The sequence below is a fragment of the Copadichromis virginalis genome, linkage group LG1, assembly GCF_057382275.1.
Source record: "Copadichromis virginalis isolate Kocher_CV1m ecotype Utaka linkage group LG1, C_Virginalis_male_GT1.1, whole genome shotgun sequence".
NCBI classification, from domain to species: Eukaryota; Metazoa; Chordata; class Actinopteri; order Cichliformes; family Cichlidae; genus Copadichromis; species Copadichromis virginalis.
In genome coordinates, this window is record NC_140618.1 from 6,564,514 (window position 1) to 6,585,094 (window position 20,581).

The 20,581-nt window shown below is 40.5% G+C and overlaps 1 protein-coding gene across 1 annotated transcript in view; it reads left to right on the forward strand.

Moving 5' to 3' along the window:
* Positions 1 to 20,581, forward strand: part of itfg1 (integrin alpha FG-GAP repeat containing 1) — a 159,464-nt gene that overhangs the window by 115,697 nt on the left and 23,186 nt on the right. Inside the window, exons 13-14 of the mRNA XM_085436741.1 lie at positions 2,452 to 2,495; positions 5,241 to 5,319. Coding sequence (XP_085292867.1) covers positions 2,452 to 2,495; positions 5,241 to 5,319 — 123 coding nt within the window. The remainder of the gene's footprint in view (positions 1 to 2,451; positions 2,496 to 5,240; positions 5,320 to 20,581) is intronic.

Sequence of the window (20,581 nt, forward strand, 5' to 3'; positions counted from 1 at the left end):
CAAGTACAAGTACCTCGGGCTGTGGGTGGACAATAAACTGGACTGGTCATGCAACACAGAGCACCTGTATAAAAAAGCCCAAAGCCGACTGTATTTCCTCAGGAGGCTGAGGTCTTTTAACATCTGCAGGAAGCTCCTGAGGATGTTTTACCAGTCAGTGGTTGCTGGAGTACTTTTCTATGCTGTGGTGTGCTGGGGGAGCAGCACAGCAAAGAAGGACTCATCCAGGCTGGAGAAACTGATCAGGAAGGCTAGCTCTGTGGTCGGCATGAAGCTGGACACTCTGGTGACAGTGGCAGAGAAAAGGACATTAAAGAAACTGCTGGACATTATGAACAATGCCAGGCATCCTCTGCACACGGCCATAAACAACCAGAAGAGTCTGTTCAGTGACAGGTTGCTTCTCCCCAAGACAAGAACTAACAGACTTAAAAACTCCTTTGTCCCACACGCCATCAAACTGTTTAACTCCTCTCTGGAGGGGAGAGGGAGGGGAAACAGGAGGACAAAGGAGGGGGGAACAACTAAGCTGTAGTGCCTCTTCACCTCACTGTGCAATACCTTGTGCAATACTTTTTGTAAATAGTCAACAGTGCAATAGACTCAATACTTGAAATGTGCAATTCACTTGTATTTTTATTTTTTATTCCTATTTATTCTATTTATCCCCTTTGTATATTTTATTTATATTTGTCTCTGTATTTATATATATATGTGTGTGTGCGTGTATATATATATATATATATATATATATATATATATATATATATATATATATATATATATAAAACAATTCTGTAACTGTAACTTCGGTCGTTGCTGTGCTTTTTGGAAGTCGAATTTCCCAGAGGAACCCACCCGAGGGATTAATAAAGTTCTATCTTATCTTATCTTATCTTATCTTATCTTATCTTATCTTATCTTATCTTATCTTATCTTATCTTATCTTATCTTATCTTATCTTATCTTATCTTATCTTATCTTATCTTATCTTATCTTATCTTATCTTATCTTATCTTATCTTATCTAAAATTCATTCCAGATACACAATATAACCATCCCTCCCAAACAGTGGTCACAAATCAGTCCAAATGTGTGGTAGTGGGCACATCTGCTATATTGAGATAATCCATCCCACCTCACAGGTGTGCCACATCAGGATGCTGATCTGACATCATGAGTAGTGCACAGGTGTACCTCAGACTGCCCACAACAAAAGGCCACCCTGGAATGTGCAGTTTTTTGCGCTATTGGGGGTCTGGGGACCCAGAACCAGTCAGTATCTGGTGTGACCACCATTTGCCTCATGCAGTGCAACACATCGTCGCATGGAGTCTATCAGATTGTCAATTGTGGCCTGTGGAATGTTGGTCCACTCCACTTCAATGGCTGTGCGAGGTTGTTGGATATTCGTGGGAACTGGTACATGCTGTCGTATACGCCGATCAAGCACATCCCGAACATGCTCAATGGGTGACATGTCCGGTGAGTATGCTGGCCATGCAAGAACTGGGACATTCTCAGCTGCCATCTGCCCTGAACAATGTGAACCATGATTCATCCGTGAAGCGCACACCTCTCCAACATGCCAGACGCCATCGAATGTGAGCATTTGCCCACACAAGTCTGTTACGGCAAAGAGCTGGAGTCAGGTCAAGACCCCGATGAGGACGACGGGCATGCAGTTGAGCGTCCCTGAGACGGTTTCAGACAGTTTGTGCAGAAATTGTTTGGTTGTGCAAACCAATTGTTCCAGCAGCTGTCTGGGTGGCTGGTCTCAGACGATCTTGGAGGTGAACCTGCTGGATGTGGAGGTCCTGGGCTGGTGTGGTTACACGAGGTCTGCGGTTGTGAGGCCGGTTGGATGTGCTGCCATATTCTCTGAAACGCCTGTGGAGACGGCTTATGGTTGAGAAATGAACATTCAATGCACGGGCGACAGATCTGGTTGACATTTCTGCTGTCAGCATGCCAATTGCACGCTCCCTCATTGCTTGTGGCATCTGTGGCATTTTGCTGTGAGACAAAACTGCACATTCCAGGGTGGCCTTTTGTTGTGGGCAGTCTGAGGTACACCTGTGCACTACTCATGATGTCAGATCAGCATCCTGATGTGGCACACCTGTGAGGTGGGATGGATTATCTCAATATAGCAGATGTGCCCACTACCACACATTTGGACTGATTTGTGACCACTGTTTGGGAGGGATGGTTATATTGTGTATCTGGAATGAATTTTAGGTCTCTACGTCCATCCCATGGGGAATGGGAGCAAAAACAAAAGTGTTGCGTTTATATTTTTGTTCAGTGTATATATATATATATATATAGTGACTGTTGGCGAACTGATGCAGCACTTCAGGTACTTGTTTTACAGTGCTGTATTATTGTGCTGCACCTGTAACACGTGCTGAGTATCATGTCTAACTCTTGCCATCTCTTCTTCTACAGTACTCAGTGGCCTCTGCTCCAATGACTGCCCTGAAGGTGTTAAGGTAAGATATTGTGCTTTGTTTTTTCACTTTTCTAATGATGACATAGAAAAGGTGTTATGTTCTTATATGTCTGACCACAGATATATCTGTCTATCCATTGCACTTATCTGTGTACATCATCGTCCTCCAGAGGTTGCAGTCTTCCAGTATTCTATAGCAGGAAGAGAGATGGTACAGCTGCTGGCCAAACTTTACATCAGTGCAGAGCATCAACTTTATATTTAGGAAATTAGCAAGGAGGATCTGAATGGGTGATGTGCATTTAAGCTTTAGAGCAGCATGAGCTCTTCTTTATAAGTAAAGTACCTATCATTTAATGCAGCTTGAGAATGTGGGAAAAAAATGAAATGATACGTTTTGGTTTCATTCAGTAGCAGTACCAGAAATGTGCTGTTTATATTTGCTTTTTCATAATGGAGAGAAGTTACAGACCTTCATAATAAATTTATAACAGATATCAATACTTGGTTAACTCCCTGACGACATTATGTAACTTTCTGATGTATCCAAGGCTTCATGTTTGCATCGATGTGATGAGACCAAAAATGTGATGTAAAAAAAAAAAAGAAAGAAAGAAAAAGGTAACAATAAGGGATTTTTGTTTCTCATTTGTTGGACATTGTGTAATAGCAAATAAAGGCTTTTGAAATCCTGATGTGATAAAGCAGTTACAGAAACTTACCAGCTGCTCAGACTGATAAGAGCTTTGCATAAAACTGTTGATGGGCTTCTTGCTTTAGATACTGATGAGAAGATGTAGTGCAGTCCTAGAAAGTCTGTTTGGTATTCCCAGTACAAGGTATTCTACTAAGTGCTGATAATGTCCCCTGTACCCATCACTGGACTACACTGCACATTACCAGATGAGGTTGCATTGAGGCAAGTCGAGTGGGGTTGAACTTTTTGTGTAGGTCCTTTTGGGAAAGCTCTGCATTATCTGATGGCTGCTAATATGAATTGCATTGCAGAATGATAGCTCTTGTAGCTTCCGTTACCGCTTCTGTTACTATAACAGAGACTCCATTCTCCATTATAGCTTGTACCTTTCATTGATTATCACAAGAATTGCGCTGGCTTGCATCAAAATAGGTGGAAGTTCAGTTTCATGTTCACTTCTCCCTGTTTTTCCTTTTGTCCCTCTCCTGCTTTGTCAGTTTTCTTTGTGTGTGTGTGTGTGTGTGTGTGTGTGGTGGTGGTTGTGGTGTGGTGGTGGGGTGAGGGTTGCAGTGCAGGACCAAATACCTCTTTAGGATTACTTTGGTCACTAGCAGATTGGAAAACACTGGCTTGTCTGCAAACACTAACCATGTATTGGGCAAGTTGCAGTGAAATTTCAAAATGTGAAAAATGTGCGACACAAACCGGAAACAGAACACACTCTGTCAAAGTAAAAGTTTTGCCTTACTACTGCAACAGTCACATTTGAGTTTAAAGTTCCCATTTGGAATTGTGAAACACTTCTCACAGTTATTTAGTGAGTAGTTGGCATTTTCCATATTAACTAGTTGTATCGCTAATATTATATACTAGCAACCAAAGCAATCAGAAGGAGTTTTTTTTTTTTTTAGTGCAGCGCAATATACCACTTTGCAACCAATTTTACACTAGTGACAGCCCGCAACCACTCACTGACCAGTCGCAGAAAACACACTTTTCCCTAGGGATGGGTACCAGGGGTGACAGTTAGCAGTCAGTGCACAGTGACTACCAGTAACCATTCACAACTGACTGAGAAATAAACATTTTTCCCTCGTGCGTGGCGGTTGCCAGCCGTCCTCTAGGGCTGTGTGAATGGGACCTAACCGTGGTTGTGTCAAGGGCTCTTCAGTGGTGTCTGGTGTCTTGCGTAGATTGCTTTAAATGCCCTTTAAGCACATATGGCTACTCATCGCATGTAGGTGGACAAAGAAATAAACAGAAAAAAGACTGAAACAAAGCAGCCAGTAACATCCACTACTTGTATTGTCTCTTACCAGTGGAAAGCCCTTTGCAAAACACGTTAACTTTGGCATCAGCACAGGCTGCTGGTGTTAGAGTTGTTTTTGTTTTCTGTCTGTCTACTCTCCCGCCCGTTTGTTGTCTAACTGAAAGGTATGATGAATGCTGTAGACGAGTGGAGCTCGTGGCTGTTTCTACTCCTCTCGTTTCCCATCCATCAAACCCCTTTCATTTCACTCTCCCACTCCTCTTCTTCTTAGTCACACCTCTCTTCTGCTGTCTTTCTTTCTTTCAGCCCACTAGTCTGCTCCTCATTGCACTCTTTCCTTTTTTTCTTTTTTTTTACCTCATTTCTATTCCTCTCTCACCCAACTGCTGAGTGTCACAGCATAAAGGCCCAAGTCTCCCTTGCAGCGTGTATGTGTGTATAACAGGCTCATGATTAGTTGATGTAAAGCGAAGGATGGCGCGACAGATCTCTTCATTAGTTGCCATCCCTTCATAATGAAGAGATAATATGAGAGATGAGTATCCACCCACACAGGCACGTAAACATGCAACCGTCACACTCATTTATGCTCAGTCAAATCAGCTCAGTCCGACTTTTGCGTGTTACCTACTAGTGGAAATAAAACTGAAGAATGACTCAAGGTCACTTGTGCCTGTATCACTTCCACCGCACCCTGATTGTTTCTCTCTGTCCTCTTTTTCACCTTCACTGACAGATAACTGAAGTGAAAAGAGATTGCAAAATATTAGCTGTTGTTCGATGTCTTATTTATGTGTCTACATGTGTTTTTTTGTCAGCCTTTTGGTGTGAACCAGCCAGGCCCCTATGTCAAGTACACCACAGTGGATTCTAATGGTTACCTGAAAAATGCATCAGGTAAGACCTTTTTTATTTTTTGGGTGGGGTGGGCTGATCTTTTCCTGATAATTCTAAATAACTCTGTAATGATGTAGAATAGCCAAAATAAGCGTTCATTTCTTTGATATGTTACCACCTCAGCTTTAGCACACCAGCAACAATTATACCTAATACCTATTAATAACTTAACCTTCTGACAGTGACGGCTGTCCTTTGTCTGGCTGAACTCCACAGGTGTGTTTCGGAGGATATTGGAGAAAGTAGAGACTTTGAAGAAGAGGGGCATATTGATTTTTATTTTCTTGTTTTCTCCTTTTATAAGTGAAAATAGCCTTTAAGCTTTTTAGTCTCAAAGACTAAAAAGGCTGAAATAGAAAGGGCAGCTGAAATAATGGAAAATATAGTGCTTCACAAAGGTGCTATAAAGGAAAAGAAAACAAATGAGTTTGATGTGTCAGATCTGTCTCATCTGACCTGTCGTAATGCAGTTGTAAACATGGACTAACACTTTAAAAGTATTATGACTTAAATATGAAACCTGGAGTTACTGCATTGGGTCTGTCTGTGGGATACAGATTTCTTATATTTTGTGGAAGACTATCGTAGAAACATACTGTGAAAGCTTGCAAAACACTCGGGGCTCTGTTTCTCCTCTGAAGTGCTTTCCTTGCTGAAGCAACACTCAGAAAGCTGTAGCTTCCTCTGTTTTTTTTTTTTCCTTTTTTGATTCTTTTTTTCCTTTGGATTTAAGTCCAAGTTACTTGTCTTTCTAGAAAGTGCCAGCATCACACGACAGCTGTTTTCTTGTTGCTGTTTATTTTGTCATGCTGCATCACCTGCCACCCTCCTTATAATTCGTGAAGAATACGTTCATGATCGTATGAGGCCATAGTGACTGTTTGTTATGGATGGAACTGGTTAGGAGAACTGAACTGAAAATATGTCGCCTACTGACAAACAGCTCCACTTCATGTAAGCTCGAAGGACTGTTCCTTGCACATTTCACTCTATTAAATAAATTCCTCTTGAAAGTCATGTCCATAATTACTTGGACAGTGACACAGTTTTTGTAATTTTGCCTCTGTCCACCACCCCGTGGATTATAATTCAAGGGGTTTTACAAAATATTCTGTTAACTGTAGTTTGAGCTGTTAATGCTTAACAGCAATTGAACAAATTAAGAAAAATGTAAATATTGGGATGACGTTTACTTGGAAGCAAATCATTTGTAGTCAGTGACTGCCAAATGCTGTTTCAGTAGCTGCTTAAGGTTCTGCTTGTTCGTGGGTCTCTCTCCATTCAGTTTTGTATTTATTAACTGAAAAGCTGCTCTACTGGTTTGAGATCAGGTGACTGGCTTTGTCTTTGAAAAATATCCATTATTTTGGCTTTGTTAGGAGAGCTGAATTAAATTTCTGTTTCCTGTTGAAAAACAGCTCTTCTTGTATGGTCAAAGGACTATTCTTTCCATAGTACAGCTACAGATGCTTTTGCACTATGCTTTGTTTTTGTCAACCGCTGTCCAATGAGTTTTGAACCCGTTCTCACTCCTGAGGCGTAATATACCAACGATTTGTCACGTCCTGTGGCAGGAGGAACGCGAAAGATGACCTTTTGCATTCTTATGCTACACGCCAGGTTATGGATTAAATCCAGTAGAATGACGCTCCAGTGGTAATACACGTTCCAGCCCCAACCATAACCTTATCCCTAACCTTAACCACGACTTTAATGACGTTAGATAGTGTTTTCCAAAGCGATTTAAGTAAAATTAACGATTCCTAACGGTTCTCATGTTTCTCAATATAGGGACGTGGTGGGTGCCCGGCACCGCAATATACCAACGATTTGTCACCTAGCGTAAAATGTTACTCTTTGAGAGTGAGAACGTGTTGCAGTTTTGCAGCAGTTGGTTTAATCAAAGCAGATAGTTTACACTTAAAAACTTGTACTTCTACCAGCACTTACATTATCAATAAACACTAGTGACCCAGTCCACCTGGCAGCCATACAAACCCATGGCATAACACTGCCTTCACCATGTTTGACAAATGATACAGTGTGCTTCAATCACGAGCTGTTTCTCTGCTTCTTCATGCTTTTCTCTTCCCATCATTCTTGAACACATTGGTTTGTTCTTCCCACAGTGTTTTCAGTACTGTGCCAGATCTTTCAGATGTTTTCTAGCAAAGTGTAGTCTAGCTTTCTTGTTCTTGAGTGTAAATAGTAGTTTAAAACTTGTTGTTATGCCTGTATTTCCATTAATGAAGGTGTCTCTCGATTATAGACTTTGACATTGAGTGTCTTGACATTCAAGACCACATCAGACAGTCTTCAGTCACTCACGTTTTACTGTTTCTCTTACAGGTTTATTTTGTTTTTTCAGCCTAATGTTGGCCTCCGTTATGCAAACAAATTACTCTTTAAACAGTTAATGCAATTCTTTTGAATTAAAGCTGAATGTCTGCACTTCAATCATATCTTGATTGTTTGATGTAAAATCCATTGTGGTGTTGCAAAGAGGAAAAAAAATTACAAAAATTCTGTCCTTATCCAAATCTTACATACCTTAGGGTGGGTGGTATTTTATTAATGTCAGTTGAAAACTTTTGACTCCAGCCGTTTTGATTATATTGCTAAAGCTAGTAGGATCACTGGGTCATGTTATATTTAGCAGCCCATGAGGTAACGAACTCTACGCTACTCTACTGCTCAAGACTAATAAGGGTAGAAGTGAGGAAAAAGAGAGTGATGCATAGAAAGATAAGGGGAGACACTGAGGACAGCAATGCTGTGCTGTATTAGCTACAGTTAACATAGTTGATGTTACATTGTGGGAAGGACAGAGAAGTGGAAGAGGACACGACGCACTGACAGCCTGGGGTCAGGGATATATATAGTCTGTGTGGATTCCTCTGTGCAACATAATTCAATTTTGTCAGGTTTCATTGTTTCATTTGTCTGTTGGCACAGTTGGAGAATATACATATTTAAAGAAAGAGCGGTCATTTCACAGTCTCACATCATCATTATTTCACCACTATTAGACAGCTATAAGCTCCTGTCTATGAAACTGTGCTCAAACGAATCTTCTAATAGCTGCAGAGTTTTTAGTTTGGTGCTCTCTGTCCCAGCCCCAAAACACAGAGTGGACAAAAAATCACATGAACTCTGCTGTATTTGGCTGTTTCGTTCCCTCTCCACACATCCCACTGCTTTAAAATATGCAGTTAAATGGGCGTAGAGAGCAACAGTGAAGAGGGAGCAGTGTGGGGGAGAGAGGAGCACCACCTGCTCTCATACCCACTGCAGAGAAGATACAGAGAAGAGCGTGATACAGACTCCCACTTAATGTGGATGCACACTAAGCTTAGATTGTACAAAGGTTTTAGAAATGTATATGTGGTTACGTTTTTATATTATGTTTAGCAAACAGCATTAAAACACACTGTGCAACTGCTTAACATGAGTATGACCAAGAATACAGACAGCAGGAAAATGGTGAAACTGATGTCATAAAGCAATGTGGCTTTTACTTACTGCTTCTGATTCTTTAAAGGTCTTTCTCAGCTGTGAAGTGTGGTGACTCTTAAACATTACGTTTATCTCTGCTCCAAGTGAAAATCTTTGAGTATTAATATAGAGCCCCAAGGTTTTGATCCCTAAGGTTTTAAATGTGGTCCGGGTCAAGGATCTATGTTCTTCCCACCAAACCTAGAAATCCAGCATGCCTTTTTTCTTTTTCTTTTTCTTCATAAACCTCAGCTTGCATTTAGGTACTTTGTCATGTTCCACGTAATGTGAAAACCGTGTTGTGAAGTGACTAGTTGTAGTAATGAACCAAAGGGAGAATTATCAAAGACCTTCATAGCCTAAGCTCACTGCAACAACTGTCCTGTTTTGATTTCTTCACACCACTTTCAGTAAGTCATTTTCAGCTGCAGCAGGCAGCTGAGGCAAACCCACTTGAGTTCTTTTCAGCATAAATCACTAGACACAAACAGTTAGAGACTAGATGGACATAGTGCAACATTTAGCAATCAAAGAGCCAGATATCTTCCTCAGGAATTGTTTGTGACAAAAACAAATGTTTTGTAACTCCTAGAGGTCTGAAGAAGACTATCACGTGTTTACCGCTTCGAATTTAAGATTAAGCTATTTTTAAATACTGTTGAGTTTTTATAGATTCTTATTCTAGTGCAAGGGATGATGCATACAGTAAGTGTACCATAGTTGATCATAATTCATGCTACAGATATGGTAATAAACCCAAACTCTTTCATGGCTGATGTGGAACTGGGGAAGGAAATCAAAGCAATTTTCGTCAGATAAATGTGAAAATGTTTCTCAGCACTTATACAAAGAGAAATGCAGCAGTGAGTGCTAATACCATGTAACTGTGAATCTCCTGTGACCCCCACCCCTCAGGGAGTTTTGCTGCAAGTCATCTGTATTTCTTGTTTTTTAAAGCCAAAAATTCTAAATAAGACACATACAGAACAGAATAAAATAATCATAATGAATAGCTCCTTGCTTTCATGTTGGTCCATGTGGTCCTTCTAGTTCGTAAGAACATGGTGACATTTTGTTCACTCAGCCAGTACATCTTTGTCAGTAAGAAGTCTCTGGATCCCCAGACAGTGCTCCTGGTTTGGGATGTTCATAAAACAGACTCCCATGTATTTAGAATATCCTGGCAGTATTATAGCCTGTCCATCATAACTCCAGCTTATTCTTTCAGTGTGTGTTAGCTTGGAGTGTACAGAGAGAGAGAGGAGGAGGAGAGCACAAGTAGCCAAAGGCTTTGCCGGCACAACTCCCCAGACGCCTCATTTAACAGCAGCAAAGTGCTGCCAGGGAGCAGGCGTGTGTGCATGTGTGAGTGAGTGTGTGTGTGTGTGTGGTGATTTAAAGTGTATTTATTCTGTAGCTTGTAGCTCGGGGAACAGCCAGCGAGGCTGCCAGAGATGAGCAATGATGGGGTGCACACAAACACACACATACACACACCCACGATGTCTGGGGCTCTCCACCGGGGCCCAACGATCTTCACTTACCCTTCACCCTCCTGAAAGGGAAAGAGAGCAGAGAGGAAAGGAGAGATTGTAAAATGCTAAGAGATGGAGAAAGGACTGAGGAGGCTCAATAGGGGATTGAAATTCCAGTAGAAAATAGGAAAAAGGAATAAAAGGACAGAAAGAGGGGAAGCAGTTACTTATAAGAAAGAAATACTAAGATCTAATCAGAAAAGGAGGCCGTTTGGATGAAGATGGGAGAGGAATAAAAGCAGGGATGGTAGATGTATATGGCAAGTTCAATCAAGCACATGGGACTGCTTTGTGTGATATGAAAATGGCACAGAAGGAAATAATTATTTTTGGACTTTTCATAGTATTTTGCATCACAGAGCATTGTTTTGCAAGTAGCTTTGAATGGACCACATCAGTAGATGTGATTTTCAAACTGTTAATTTCTTCCACGACAGAGGTCTAAATCATCAGTTTTAACACAATGAAGAAAGATGTCATGTGGATTTGTTCTTGTAAGTTACAGAAATAGTTCCTCTTTCCAATAACAATAAACTGACTGAATCTGGAAAAGCAGTTTTTAAGTGCAGTTATTGAAATTGCACTTATTTTTCCAAAGATATTTCAGGGTGTCAGGTTGATTCATTTAATGTGAACATTTTCAAAAATGTAATCATACAGTTTTTTTTCTTTATCGATTATTTAATGGTTTCACTGGATTAATTGGTCCAGCCCACTTGAAATCAAACTGGGCTATACTGTATGTGAACTGTGACTTAAAATGAGTTTAACTTCCCTGTACCAGAGCTGAGGGGAACATCGTATATACTCAAAAACGATATAATGATCATATCACCCTCTAATCTGATTAGATTGCACTGCAGTATAATAAGTATGTGTTCATGTATTTATCTTTTATACATTCTGCAGTGTGTGCATACTGTATTTCTATATGTGTTCTGTCTGGGTAGCAGCATGTGCATGCATGCATACCCTAACATCTGTCTCATTGTGACCTTGTATGTATATTGTACCAGACAGTGGTGCGCCATGCCCCTTACTAAGCAGGTTGGATAGATGAGCATGGGCTGTGATTCTGACAACACCACACCTCATTATCAACTAACTCCTGCTGAGACACAGAGGGAGTGAGGGGGTGGAGATGAATAGTTGAAGTTATTCATTAACAACCTTTTTAATCCTTTTTCTTCTCCACTCTGGACACTGCATTGTGTTCCTCTCAGGGTCCCAACTTTAGACAATCAGGGGACAGAGTTTGAATATAATGTGCCTCTATTAGCATGATCAAAACTGCAGTGTCAGGAAAAACATGCTTAGAACACATGTAAACATTTTTATTGTGAGCTCCAGTAAATTTGTTGTCTTTACATGCAAGCTGGGGTCAGTTCACCTGCTCCTGGTGCTGCTGCTCTGAGTTTTACTGCTTTTTTTGTGGATTTCATTGACTGCAACAACAGAAGCAGACTGATCAGTTTAACTCTTGATGTGACCTAACAGTGAGCATGAACACCACAGCCTGCTCTGCACCAGTGCAGCATAGTGCACCATTGTCAACTTCTGTCAACAGTACAGTAGACTAACCAATTTAGTCTTCAATGAACTATACTAAACTGTGTAGTATTTTCATACAATCTTAAACAATTTCAAATTACTATGCTTGAATTGTTTTATGAAAAATCTTCGGCACAACACCATATATAGATCCTATAAATGATTAAAAAATCTAGCATAATTTGGAACCGTACCCAAGCTTTAAATTGATAGTTGACTGAATTTCATTGAGCAGTCCTTACCTTTACTTCGGCATCTCTTATGAATCTATCGAAAATGAACATTTTTTTCTCCCTAAGAAAGTACAGCCCATCTGCCTTTATCTCACAGATGTAGGGTGGCTGTGGCTTAGGTGGTAGAGAAGATCAGCTACTGATCGGAAGGTTGGTGGTTGGATCTTAGGCTTCCCCAGTCTGCATGTCAAGTGTCCTTGGGCAAGGTACTAACCCCAAATTGCCCTCCGATGCGTTCATCGGAGTGTGACTGTGTGTGAATGTAGATTAGTTTGCACTTGTGAATGAGGCATGTTGTATACGGCGCTTTGAGTTCTCCGGGAGAAAAACGCTATATAAGAATGGTAAATGGCCTGTATTTGTATAGCGCTTTTACTAGTCCCCCCTAGGGACCCCAAAGCGCTTTACACACCCAGTCATCCACCCATTCACACACTGGTGGAGGCAGCTACAGTTGTAGCCACAGCTGCCCTGGGGCAGACTGACAGAAGCGAGGCTGCCATATCACGCCATCGGCCCTTCTGGCCAACACCAGTAGGCAGTAGGTGAAGTGTCTTGTCCAAGGACACAATGACCGAGACTGTCCGAGCCGGGGCTCGAACCGGCAACCTTCCGATTACAAGGCGAACGCCCAACTCTTGAGCCACGATCAATCCATTTACCATTTACCATCCATGTACTGTGATCCAAACTGCAAAGTTTGTGTCTGGTGATTTGTTAAGCTGTTTAAAACATTTTCATTTACCTGCCAATTCTAAAAATCACTTTGCTCGTCTTCTGTAGCACTAGCCAGAGCCCTCAGCTAGATGCTGAGGTTCCACAACAACAACGTTATTGACAACTTCAGCATGAATGCATCCCAACAATGAGAAGAGGGGAAAAAAATCTGTGGGTGCGGGTGTAAACGGGCCTTGGGATAACATCATTTACTTAATACTGATCTCCACGCCATTAGCTGCAAGCAATTCCAGGCTGCAACACACAAAACAAACTATTCTTTTTTTGTGTTTGTTTTTGGTTTATTTTGCCACTCTTACCAAATTCAATTTTGAAGTATATGTACTGTGTGTTTTCGGTAAACGGGCGCATCAGCTGCTTTGATGGTAGTAAACCACTCTGCAAGTATAATTTCTTTTGTGTCTTCTGTGGTCAAGCAAATTTATTAGTTTATAATTTAAATTAAGGGTTTAATGGCCTTAGTATCACAACAGCAATCAGGAGTCCGCACTTTCTCTGGGACGTGGTGGAGGACGGTTATTTTTTAAACAGCTTGTCAATGTCTTGAAAGCCACCTGTGAATTTCTCAGCTGAGATACAGTGAGATAAAACAGTGCTTATACTCTAATCCAAATTATCTTGGGAGCTTGAAAGATTCTTCTTATTTTGGGAAATAAACTAAGAAAATACCATCACTCTCATAAATAAATTTGATGGAAAACTAGCTATAGTCCATGCCCATAACTCTTCATTACATTAGGTTGTTTCTGCCAGACATATTTTGGCCTTTAGTCTCACCAAGCTGGAAATTGAAGTAGAAAGAATAATGTTATTATGCTAACAGGGAATAAGGAAAGCTCAAGAGTTCTTCACATTGTCCAGACAGTGCAGTTGTGTCTATAGTGTCAAAGACTATTTCCTTTATGTTCACCACGGACAAAGAAAGAAAGGGACATTTGAGAGCAAAGTAACAGGAAAGGCAAAGAAAGTGTAAGGAAGGAGTGCTCATAGGGAAAAGAATCGTAGCACGCCCGCATCAATGTGGAGCTCTCGATAGACTGTCCAATTAGATTAATGAGTCCACGGGATTAGCAATTACACACACACACACTTTCATACTTAACCTTTAAAAAACACATGTTCACCTGCAGCAATTCATCCAAAAACATATTGATCTTAACCTTTTAAATGTTTGTTAAAAAAAAAAAAAATCCAAAGAAATTAAGAAGAGACCTCAGAGAGAAAATTATGTGAGTGCTGACCTGTCCACTTGGAACCAGTTATGTTGCTTTTTGCTGCATCACTCTGATTCCTCAAGCAGAATCCTAAAAGCCAGCCCATTTCACTTGACGTCATACTGATCTATGGGCAAGTGTACCCCTGTTCTCAGAGACCTCGTCAGGTCAATAGTGCAAACCTTTTCTCCGAAAATTTATTGCATGGTATATTGAGGATAGACTTTAAACACACAGTGAGAATTCATAATACTGGGAGAAAGATAGGGGAGTAGGTGGATGGGAGAAATGAAAAGGGTTAAAAAGGGAGAAAATGAGAGGGTGCAGAGGACAGAGCCGCAGAGAGAAAAGGATAGGAGTGAAAATGAGGGTGGAACAAAAGACAAAGATAAGAGATGCAAGTGGCGAGAGATCAGAACCGAAGATGAGAGAGGGAGAGAGGAGAAGGAAATATTGGTGTGAAAAGAAGAGAGGTAGCCCAACACCGAGATATGGTGAATTACTATTGATCAGGCTTAGCATATTTTTTCTCGTCTATGTTTTTCACTCCTTCACCTATCTCCCTTTGTCTCTTTCCTCTTCTCACCCATTAATCTCTCTTTTCTGCAGCTAGTTTATTGGTACCATGTATTGTCAAGACTGTTTAACTTATAATATGCTTCTATTGCCTACCTGTCTGTTGTCCTGTGTGTTGCTAAACATCCTTTGGTTTCCGTGAAGCAAGTGCTCATACAGTATGCATCGAAATGGATCATGAACTTTTTCACAGAGAGTAAAACTAATCTCAGGAAGCTACAGTGTGTCCTTCAGTGTTTTTGTTCTGAGATTTTCTCAGTTTGTTGGCTGAAGAAAGTAACTTACCTAAAGCAATGATATGGTTCAAGCAATATGACTGTAATGATTGTAAACGTGTCCTCATTGGATCAAAAATGTAACTTCCTGCTGAGGTAAATGCCTGTACAGTTAATAAAACCATCATATTCTTTGTGTTTAGTGGGAGTTAATAATTATTAGTAGACTAAACTGAGATGGGTGGGAACATGATAAACATTTTACCTGCCATACTAGCCTTATCATTTATAACAAAGCTCCACTTAGGTACTCCATCATAGAGGCTCTGGTGTCAGTTGTTTTTGCCAATATCATGTGTCAGCAAAGATTTGTGCAGTGGTACAGAAAATTGCAAAGACTTATGTTTTCTGTCATAATAGAAAAGGCAGTGGCTAAATATAAATGGATTTGGAAATGATCAGCTTAAGAACTTATCCATGGAGACAAGTGCACATTTAATTCAATTCAGATTTGTTATTAAGAGTCCACTGTGTCTTGCATCATCAGCAATAATATCTGTAAACAGACCTACAGCGCTGCACCAAGCAGCATGCGTGTGAACTGCTGGTAGAATATTATTCTGCAAACAGAGCAGTATTTTAATCTGTTGTAGTGTAAGTAACCTGGTACAGGAAGAATTTCATATTATAGACATGTATTTCATGCTGTAGGAAATGTTCTTAATTTGAAGAAATCACCTCTGTTATCCAAACTATACACTGTTGTTAGGTCAAATGTAAAAGTCTGTATCTCATTTCTTCTCTGTGTGCCAAGAACTTAAAATCCCTCAACCCCAAAACACAACTGTTTTTCGGACTCTGCCTACAGCCCTGTGATATCCCAAATGGTGCATTTCTAGAAGATGTTAGAAGTTGAGGTTTTGGCTGCTGTCTTCAAATCAAGGGTGTCCAGTGCAATAGGGCTGTTCAATATAACGATATATATCGGATGACGATATAAAAACGTCTATCGTTTCGCAAAATAAACTGTTTATGGCAATATTTTTTCATCGTTTTGATGGTCACTGTAGTGGCTATATTCATTTCTTAAAGTTCTCCCTTTCTGGACAAGCGCCTGTTTTTATGCGGTGTGGTTAGCAACAACGACGGTAACAGCATCGCGTGTCCGCTTGTTTATGTTCCACATAAACCTTTCACAATAAAGCTCAAGATCCTGTTGAGACTTTTCAAAATAAACTGAATCACGTGAAAGAGCAGATTATTTACGGATGAGAATTAAAAAAGAGCTGCCAAGTGCTAAAAAATAAACCTTCGACGTTAGAACAGGCCTTTCCCCGCAGCACGCCGTGTAATAAATACTCACCAAGAAAACGGCGGCCGTTACAACTTATGTCTAAAAATGTATCGTTTCATACATCGGTTAAAACACTCGACTCCAGCTACATGACGCGCAGCTGGAAACACTTCACGCAAGACGAGCTCCCCGAGATTCACAGAAATTACAGAAAATGTTACATTTTTGTGATTTATATCGTTATCGGGACGATAGAATTCTTATATCTGGATATGAGATTTTGGTCATATCGCACAGCCCTACAGTGCAATGTGAGAAATGTTGACATTGATCTAAGTCGAGACTTATTCACAACTGCGTGGTTTATTTCTCTATTCTAATGATTTCAAAATCAGATCTCACTGGATCATTTTCATAATATCAGAAAAAGCAAGCCACTATGCAAGCAGTTAAATTGTTTTTCTTAAGTGTGCAGTTGAGGGGGATTGCTGTAATTTGAACACACCTGCCAATCATCTGCATTGATTATAACAAAACTCCATTTAAGTATCTAATGTTGACATGTACTGTAACTTAATGACGACGTTAAACTTTTTCCCCACATGATGGAAGTTTGTCAATCCTAAGAAGCAGACCTGTATTTTTAAATGCACTCAGCACTGGCTGACAAAACTTTTTGCCAACTCTCAGGTTTCTCCTCCTTCTGCCAGTCTTGAAGTGCACATTTATCATTCCAGACAAAGCACACTGACTACTCACTTGTTTTGCTGGGTAGTACTATTGACTTAATTCATCTTGGTCTGGTTTCCAAAGTTTCTCATAACAAGAGAATTGATGAATGCTTCCATTTTGAGAGAATGTATAATAAGGAGGTCATCCATCCAAGAACATTATTCATAACTGTATGCTCTTTTGGTTCATCAGTAAAACTCCCAACTCTTAAATGTTTTCAGGCTTCTTAACTTAAAAAAATAGAGTTTATTTTTGATTCAGGCTGAATACTTTTCTTCTCATTTGAATCACATTTTCTTCAGGTGTTTTGTAGCTTTATTTCATTTCTTTCTACAGCTGACATGGCTGGGAAAACTGAAGTGAATACATAAAATTTAAGAAATTTTACATGTCGTGGAGCTACACTGTATTTTTTTAGTAAAGGCGAGCAAGCAAGAGTGATGCACACTGTCTTTAGGTCTGTTGCTTCACACATGCAACCATGCTTCCATTTCATTCATCATCTGGATGCAGATGTCAACATGTTTTATTGCTGTATCATTTGAGAGAGAGCGCAAATCTAGATGGTGATAAAGACAGAACAACTATAGAGCCCATTGCCACACGTGTGGTAAAACACAAATCAATGTTCAGATCTTGACACCATTGTAGGGCTCTGAAGGGGGCTCTTCAGGCCAGGTGTAGTGTGTGTGTGTGTGTGTGTGTGTGTGTGTGCGTGCGTGCGTGCGTGCGTGCGTGCGCATATGCGCTTCTGTCCCTTATGGCTCCACCCTACATCTCGGCAATTTGCTCCTTTTATCACCATCAGGGGACCAAATGGTTTCTATAGCGACGGGCACCAGGAAGTTCTCAAAAAAAAATGTTTTGTTTTTGAAACCCCAAGGAGTGAGAGAGAGAGTGTGTGTGTAAGTGTGTCGGCACTGCAAGCCAATTATGTTTATGACCGTATTTCTTTCCTGTATGAATTTACTGGGATCATGATATTGGTGCATTTTTCATTTTCCCGTGGAAGGATTTGCAGATGGTGTGCTGTTGCTTTTAACAGTTGTGTTTTACACGTCTGATGTTCAGATTCCTTATTTATTCTTGATTTTTTTTTTACATCACTTATTGCCATCTTGTGCCCGTACACAAATTTGACTCTGTTTCAGACTGATAGACATGACATTGTTATTCTGCATGTGCCTGGCCAGAGGTGGTAGAGCCCAGAGACAGGATGTGTCATAAGATCTCGGCAGATGGACACACACAAACGTGTTGAAGCTCCCTCAGAGGCATCCATGTCCTCTCTCTGTCCGACTTTCTCTCTCATCTTTGTCTCACTCTTCTTTTCTTTTTTTTGCTTTTTTTTTTTGCTTTCTCATGCCCACAAGGAGTTAAAATGTGTCAGCTTAAATATCATGGGGGCGGGCTTGTATCCCAAAAGCCTTATCAAGGTCCTAGCTTGCATTCTGTTGTGAGGAAAACAAGGTATGATGGTGTGAGAGGAAGTGAAATACATTTTATAAACTAAGAAAAGCACTTGCTCTTCAACCCACAGTAGAGTAAAATGCAATTAACATAAAGTAAAATGAGATTCCACTCAGGTACATCGAAGTCATTTAATTTTCAGTGTTCCGAATTAGTTTCAGCCTAGAGTGTTATCTCAGGTACTGTGACTAGCATACAGGTGTCAAAGAATACACCCAGTTGTGTATCATATGCCAAAACTGTCAGTGAGTCAAAACAGAATGAAAGACTGTCAGAGTTACCACAGCTAGACTTTGCACAGGAGGGTGCTCATTCAAGAATGAAAACATAAAACATAAAATAACACAAAAGTGCTGTACTAATAATGATGATTTAGAAGAGTAAAAAATAATAATTTCCATAATTTGTTAGACAAAGACACAATTTTTATACACCGCTACAGTTGATTTTAAATCTTTCAGCTTTAATTCAACTGGTTTTACAAAACTTGTGCATTTTCAGAGGTTTAAAATGAATCGACAAGCGGTTTTATAGCCAGGTGAGGCCTGTCAAGTTCTATAATCAGGAGAGGTCTTTATGAAAGAAAGTACAGAAGATTTAGGTGCAAACCACTGGTTATACTCAAGAACAGGAAGTCAGGATTTGACTTGCAGAAAATATTTTTTAAAGCCTGCATAGTTTAGAAAGAAGAAACCAAGATTAGAGAGATAAAAGTAGGTAGAAGGAAAGGAACGGCTCATGATCCAAAACATGCCATATCACTGCCAGTGGTACATGGGCCAGTAGTGTTTACTGATGATGAGACTGTTGGTAGAAGTAGCAGGATGAGTTTTGAAGTGTTTAGCACTATACTCTCTGCTCAGATTCAGCAGAATCCTGCATAACTGATCAAACAGCACTTCAGTGACCATGTCAGTCACCTGATTTGAATCTGATATAGCATGTTCTTTAGTTATTAAATACAATACTGAATGTAGAAACAAGCTAAACGTGATGATGGCTGTAGTAAAGCCCTGGATGGGCATCTCAAGGGAGGAAACAAAGAATTTGGTGATGTCCATGGGCTCAGGTTCAGTTCAGCTTTACTTGTATGGCATCAAATCACAGCAGCAACCACCTCATCTCAGTTTACTTTAGTAGGTGTACAGTCGGTGGCATTTCCAAATCTTTTATTTTACTTTCCTTTGTCTCAAAATAATATAAACACAAAATAATAAAATAGACATTAACGTGTTTTGTATTCTACCAATCCATGTTTGGAGTAACAAGGTGGATGATCAAGTTCAGTTCTAAGGACTTAAGCAAGATTTCTAAGACTTTTTTATACTATACTTTGTTTTATATAATCAGTAAAATGAAATGTAATTCTTCAATGAAGAGCAACTTTTTCTTTTCATTCTATTATATTTTTCTTTTCTCTTTCTTTTGGCACAAATTGGGTTGGACCCTGTGGATATCTGTGTACTTTCTTTCGTGGGCGTGTGGTCTTGAGCGTTTGCTTGTCGATGTGTTTGGCTTTGGAGCAATAACTTGTTGAATCGAAGCACATCATGCTGCCCACAAGTGTGTCTGTGTTTAAAACTTGAGAAAATGAGAAGTCCGCACAGATGTACACACACCAAGGGTGACTGCTTGTGCTACTTTGAATCCCCTTTGTCTTCTAAGAGATGGATTGTAGGCTGTCAGTCATGTGTGCAGGGTGGAATCCCCTGCCAAGACCTCCGCTGGCTCTGCTATTGGAAGATAGGACAGAAATGCGCTTGCTCGCATATGCACAAGCGCACACAAAATGCAGACACTCCGATACACTGCTCTGCATAATACCCTTTGCCAGCCTCCCCGTGTTGTGAAATGGCTTTGCTCCAGCCGTGGCCGTGTTTGTTAGCCGGGCTACTCAGACACGCACTCGCACAGTACTCAGCAGACGTTAAGCCAGGCTCCCTGCCTGCAATATAACCCTGCTTGATCCTCCATCACACACACACACACACACACACACACACACACACACACACACACTCTCTCTCTCTCTCTCTCTCTCTCTCTCTCTCTCTCTCTCTCTCTCTCTCTCTCTCTCTCTCTCTCTCTCTCTCTCTCTCTCACCCACTCTACCCTGCTGAGTGGCGGGCTGCAAGCTATCCACCTCTTGCCCACAAACGAGGAGAAGCCTTCTGTCAAAACCATCAAACCAAACCTGGCCTAAAGGTTC